General features: G+C 34.6%; 1 protein-coding gene across 1 annotated transcript in view; it reads right to left on the reverse strand.

The window, feature by feature from the left end:
- The window catches only part of BOC (BOC cell adhesion associated, oncogene regulated), a 102042-nt gene that overhangs the window by 42565 nt on the left and 52371 nt on the right, over positions 1 to 7106 (reverse strand). Inside the window, exon 3 of the mRNA XM_053705816.1 lies at positions 1827 to 2105. Within this exon, the coding sequence (XP_053561791.1) occupies positions 1827 to 2105 (279 nt within the window). The remainder of the gene's footprint in view (positions 1 to 1826; positions 2106 to 7106) is intronic.

Consider the following 7106-nt stretch of genomic DNA (forward strand, 5'->3'; position numbering starts at 1 on the left):
ATTGAACCAAAACATGCTTTAAAATAAATAAATAATGCTTCATGCAGGAACAAGCGAATATATAGATGCATATGACATTTATACGTATTCATGTACACAGATTTGATTTGCTAGTACAATGCTTCATAACAAGGAAGTTCCCCATTGATAGGCTATAAAATCTCTTGGTGCAATACTTTTTATTTACTAAAACCATAAAGTACTTGCCCCCATCTCATAGAGTGATAGTAATTTGTAAGCTCTGTGTCCCTTTACAGAATGTTGTTTCATGTCACAATGTGACCCATTAATGATACATGAGAAGAAAGGTCAGACCAGGTCACAGAGACACAGAACAAAGATATGGCTTCAAGGAATATATATATATTGCCAGTTAAGAATGGTTACAATACAGAAAATCCTACAGAGTGATACTTTGTTGTGAATCACACTGGAATTTCCAATTCAACAGCAACATGGAGTCTGCAGGGGAACTGCCATGATCCCAATGTCACATAGAGATAATGTGACCAGATCAAAGTAATCTGTGCATGCATGTTTTTCACATTATTAAAAAGGGACATTAAATACTTTTAGAAGGTAATATAAAAATGATAAATTGTATATATAAAAAAACTCTGCAATATACTTTCATTATTTATGTTGTCCCCTTTTCCTGTAATTCCATTCTGAAATTGTGAGCTTTTCAGTTCGAAATGGAAATGCAGAAAACGGTTATATTCTACACAGTCATTGGCTGCACACTCTAGTAACCTATTTATAACTATCCCTGATTGGCCACAGCAGAGAAGGTTACCTAAGTTACAACATGGCAGCGCCCACTGTTTTACAGACACTAAAACTTTACACTTATTTTGTCACTATTTAAACAACTAATGAAACTTTAATAAATACATCTACATGTTATTCTCAGACTAATCTTTTCTTTGAATGCATCATGCTATCTAGCATTTATTTAGCGTTTAATGTCCCTTTAATGCTGTAGGTGTAAACTCCCTAATATTTTATTTAATGATTCCAATAGAACATGTAATTTTATACAACTTTATATTTTAATTATCAAATTTGCTTCATTCTCTTGATATCCTTTGTTAACGGAGCATACTACTGGGAATTAGCTGAAAACTTCTTGTGAGCCAATCAAAAGAGGCGTATATGTGCAAATTAGATAATAGAAGTGGAGTTGTTTAAAAATGCAATGATCATGACATCTGCCTTTTTTCCAGCAATGGTCTATATTTATAAAAACTTTATCACCTGGAGAAATAGATTACTTAATATTCCCATTTCGGAACTCTGAATTAGTGTTACTCGGAATCTGGTGATTTACTAGGATTATTATCTTTTTTTTTTTTTTCCCTCTTTCTCTCCTCTCCCGCACCTCCCCCCCCCCGACCCTTCGTATCCCCCTTCATATAAAATACTTTTCTATGATCCCCCTCCCACAGAGGAAGGGAGTGGGGAGGAGACAATAATAAAAATGTACATATATAATTTTTCTGTTATGTTTTAATCAACATAGTAATAGTTGAAATTTGTTTAACTTGATCAAAAATATGTTACAACTAAGATGTTTGATAATTTCTGTTTTTGCTTTGGAATTGTAATGAAACTCCATGAGCTTGAGTATTTGTTTATGTACAATGTTAATAAAAATTATAAATAAAGAAAAAAGAAGAAAAAATGCATGTTCTATCTGAATCATGAAAGAAAGAATTTTGGGTTTCATGTCCCTTTAATTTTATATAAAAGGAATAAAGAATTCAATACACTTTATCTGATGTCTCTTTAGTGTCACATCAGGTATATATTATGTGGCTACTTACTGGCCAGAGTAACGATGGCTGGAACACTCACTATCGATCCCACCGCTGTCCGAGCAACGCACTGATACCGCCCTACTGTATCATTGTTCAGATTGGTGATGACTAGGGATCCCCCAGATGCCAGGACTCCAGGAACCTCCCCCTCTTCTCCGAGCTCTACTCCATTGAGCCGCCAAGAAATGACTGCGCTAGCGGGCTCTACTGCACAACTTAGAGTCACGGACCCTCCGTATTTCTGGAACGTCGAAACGGGCTGGACCAGGAAGCGGGGTGTTGGGACTGCAGAAAACAAAGACACCATGTTCATCATGCAACTAAAAATAATAACTAATAATAGGAAATAATATTCACCACAATTGTTTGCTCAATGTATAAGTTATATCTTTATTAGTCTATATATTATCATTCATACTGATAATGTCAGTGGTTACAGGGATAACTGGTTTCCCTATTATTAAAGGGATACTAGGGATAACATTTTTTCTTTGTTCTTTTGCTATCTTTGTTTAAAAGGCAGTAAGTAAAGCTTAGGAGCCAGTCCATTTTAGGTTCAGCACCCTGGATAGCGCTTGCTTATTAGTGGATACATTCAACCCCCAATAAGCAAGTGTAACCCAGGTTCTAAACCAAAAAAGGGCCTTTAAATAAAGATAGCAAGAGAACGACAAAAAATTGATAATATGAGTAAATTAGAAAGTTGCTTAAAATTGCATGCTCTATCTGAATCATAAAAGATAACAATTTGTGTTTAGTGTCCCTTTAAGTGGAGAAAAGCCAGTGTTTATTTCAGTTACGTCCCTCTGACCTTGTGATGTCATTTAAAGGGCGCACATAACCCTCCTCTCATCGCACAGGCACACACTGCAGATGCTTTGTCTTGTGAATTATCCACAAATGGCCTCAATTTCCCATCATTTTAAAACCACAATGTCTTCCACATGTGCTGAAGACTCCCTCCTATAACTGCTCTAATTACAGTACTGATCCGCGCTTCATCATGAGCACTCTCCTAATTCCCATGCTTAATTTTATGACATCATGTCTGTTTTCTTTCAATGACATCACTTGTCCAGCAGAGACTCAGTAACGGTTTTAAACTTGACAAACGTTTCGTTTTCAGCAGATAAACTGCATTTTATATAAAGCACCATAGATCTAAGGAACTGTTACTGGACTGAGGGTCTCTCTTATAGATAGACAGTGGCAGTGCTGAGGTGCTGAGTGGAGCTATGGACAACCACTTTCAGTACGGTGCCGGCTGTCAAATAAGTGTGTTCTTTTTCTTCTTTACAAGTAATGTGCTTTACGCAGAGCAATAAAAGAGGTAAAGAAGGGTGTAGTGGCATAAACAATAAATATAATAATAAATAAAAAGGTAGTAACAGGTACCAGAAGATGATGTCTACATCTGTACCTTTTGCACCCTTCATATGTGGATTTGTAAGCTATTTTTTTACAGTATAGATTAACCGCACATGAAATTGGAACTGGTTGTTAAATACTCTCTTCTGTGGACTAAGACATCTTTATTGTAAAATATTCCATTAAAACGATAGGAAAGTCAAAATTAAACTTGCATGATTCAGACAGAGCAGGTCATTTTAAGGGGCATATTTATCAATGTGCGAGCGGACATGATATGAAGTAGCGTATCATGTCCGCCGCACATCAATAAATGCCGACAGCATACGCTTTTATCATTGGCTCACAGAGACTAACGGCATTGAAATCCAAGCCTGGGCTATCCTGTGGGACAGTGTAATTTTCAGTCTGACCGGAGCGTGTTAGTGCCTGGTGTCTTTCAGGACTGTCATTTAGCTGGCTTAGGGACGTGCTAGCATGTGGGGTATATTTAATGTAGATCTGTGTGTTCTATTTTTCATCTGCTGATGATTTTATTGGTACATAGGGTTTTTTAGGTAAAGGAATACTTTGTGTATCTCTCAATAAAGCGATTATTTTGGTATTTGGTGCGGCCTTGTCCTGCTTTGGTTTAAGTGGTATTCATTTTCACTGAACTTTTCCTACATAATGTTTAAATCAATATATATATATATATATATATATATATATATATATATATATATATATATATATATAATATGTTGCACCCCTAGATCTAGAATAGCCTTACTGTGTTTTTTCTTAAAACAAACTGTGTTTGCTTTGTTAGTTAACTCTAATAAGCTTTCCTTTCTGACAGATCTGCAATCCTACTGTTGTGGAATTTTTTCAAGCAGAATTGATTGGTTTTGTTCAGAGATAAACACGATTAGGTCTTAGTAATTTCAAACAAACAGTTTTAGGACAACTAGGAACAATTTAAAATGGTTTTAAATATGAGCATATGTACATATGTAGGAGTTCAATTTTCCATTTTTCTTTTCTTTCATTGTTTAATTTAAATTTATTTATTTTAATTATTCATGTGTACGTGTATTTGTATGCATAAAATGTGTATGTATGTGCACAATACATGTAAATGCATATACAAAGGTTAGTTTACCTGTAAAATGTAATATGTAACTTGTGTTCTTAGAGACACATGCATGTATGCCTAAGTGAGTATACTTTTACATGGATGTGCCATTTAGAGAGTTCCTCTTACTATTGATCAATTAACCATGTTTTGTAACCCAATCATGTCCCTATGAAAAATGTATGGGGCATAAATTGTAATTGAATGGATTGTGTCCCATATTATGATAATACAGTATATATATTTTGAGGCATATTATGTAGTAACATAGAAGGTTTACATTAACCTATTGCATATCCTTGCCAGTTAAGTTTTAACCTATCAGGCTTCCCCTGTTGCCTTAAATAGGCAAGCAGGTGTTTTATCTGTAGCTATGATTACGCCCTGACGGGCGAAACATGTCAGCAGCAGTTTTCTGCAAGCAAATGCTATCGTTGTGACCCTCTATGATCATGTACTTATGGATTTTTTATCTGGAATAATAAATCAAGTTGTGTTGAAAGCCGTCTGCATACCTTTGTTTTTTCATCTTACTATATATATATATATATATACTATATATATATATATATATATATATATACACATACATACATACATACATATACATACATACACACACACATAAATGTATATAAATAATACATATCTATCTATCTATCTATCTATATATATATATATATATATATATCAGGGGCGTATTTTGGCTTAGGCAAACAAGGCACTTGCCTAGGGCAGCAGATTGGGAGAGGACAGCACTCTTTTGTGGCTATATTTGTAAGAAGTTTATGGTTATTTTAGAAGTATTTAACACAGGTATATAATGGGAGATTTTGCCTAATAAGCTTACATTCTAGGGGGGTATAATAAGACTGTCCATGGAGCTTACAGTTTAGAGGTAGCTCTGAACTTTTTTTTTTTTTATTATTTAGCTAGCTACTGCCTTTAGTTATGTTGGCATTCAGCACTAAGTATTGTGTTTGGAGAAGTATTTTTAAAGAAATATGTATGTGTTTTTTATGTATATTGCAGCAATAGATAGATGTATGTGTATATATGTGTATATATGTGTATGTGTGCAAACATGTATTTGTATGTGTATAACTCTGTGTGTGTATGGGTCTGTGACTGTGTGTGAGCATTTATTTTGGAAACGCCATAAAAAAAAATTCTCATTACTCCATGTCCAAAAAATATTATGGTCAAAAAAGGCCTAAAACCTTAGGGGGTGGGGGCAGCAGAATTTTGAGTGCCTAGGGCAGCACAAAACCTAAATATGCCACTGATTTTATATATATATATATATATATATATATATATATATATATATATATATATAATGTGAAAGCATAGAAATAATGTGTTTTATTTCATCACCAACCTGCAATGAAATATTACTGGTATGTTATTTCAATCCTTTATTAAAACACCCTCACCCCATCTTTCAACGGAAACCATGCTACGTGATGTGTAATGCATCAGCTGCCATAAATAAATGTCCGTACGTATCCAAAAATAACAGACAAAGCATACCCTGGCACATGGATCTATTAACCCTTCCTTTGCTAGAGGAGATGGCATCAGATTGACTGATAGATCCCCCAGGCTAATAAGGCAAGTACCAACCTGCTATACCGAGTAATATTACAAGACATGTAAAGTGCATCTTAAAAAAACAAAGCAAAAAAAAACAAAACAAAGAAAAAACTTTTCTCCTAGCACTTTGGATAAATATCTCTAGTAGATTAAACTGTTGACTTTCTTTATATAAAATAAATCATCTATAATAAAGGGAGAGTAAATGAAAGTGCTGCAGAAGGTTTCTTTCTATCGAAAAATAAAATATAGAGAAAGTAGCCCCTTATATATATTATATTACCAACATCAGCCTTCTCTTAAAGGGCCAATATACACCAAATGTTTTGTAGATTATCCATGTATATAGCCCATCTGGGAGAGTTTTGCTTATTCTTTAATAACATTGTATAGATTTTCAGACTCCTAACCAAGCCCCTCAGTGCCAGAAGTAGACTGAAGTCTACAAATTCCTGCCTGTTTCTTTTTGTGTAATCTGTCTTTTCATACGCAGGGGGAGTGTCTGCAATGTAGCCACTTTCCCTGGGTGTTCCTGCTTATCTAATCAACAATTTTTTAAAGGTTTTATACTGAATTTTTAGATCAGTATCTGTGAATATTCATCTTTATAGTAGTGTCAATCACATGCAGTTATATAAAAATTGGTGCATACTGTCCTTTTAACTACGTCTTTTTTCAAGGAGGTGAGCAGGCACCATATTACTTGCACCATAGACTTTAATGTGGTGTGCACTTCAGTACAGAAATAAGTAAACACCTTGAGATTTTTATATGAAATGTTTAGTGATGCTGATGCATAATTTAACAACTTTCCAATATATTTGTATTTATTTTGTCCCCTTTTCATGTTATTTAACTGGGGGGGGGGGATTAAGTAATTTCTAATTCTCAAAACCTGAAATGCACCTGCTGACTTCTCAAGGGTAACTGCTCCGTATCTGTCTCTTACTAGGTTTATCAGATAACAACTACAAAACAATGTACTTTATACTAAATGTATGACAGTGTTTAGCCGTGTTGTCTGCTGACTAAAGCCCTAATTGGCTGCTCCAGATAAGGCACGTGGTGGGTGGAGTTTGGCTATTAAAAACAACTGCAGTAAAAAAGGATGTTAATTTGTTTTGCAATTTTGGGATAAACCCCTTAAAATCCCCCTAAGTAGGTTGTCTTATCTTCTTTGTTGCAGCCAATCAGGGATTAATATA

This window comes from Bombina bombina, chromosome 3 (genome assembly GCF_027579735.1).
Source record: "Bombina bombina isolate aBomBom1 chromosome 3, aBomBom1.pri, whole genome shotgun sequence".
In the NCBI taxonomy this organism is placed as follows: Eukaryota; Metazoa; Chordata; class Amphibia; order Anura; family Bombinatoridae; genus Bombina; species Bombina bombina.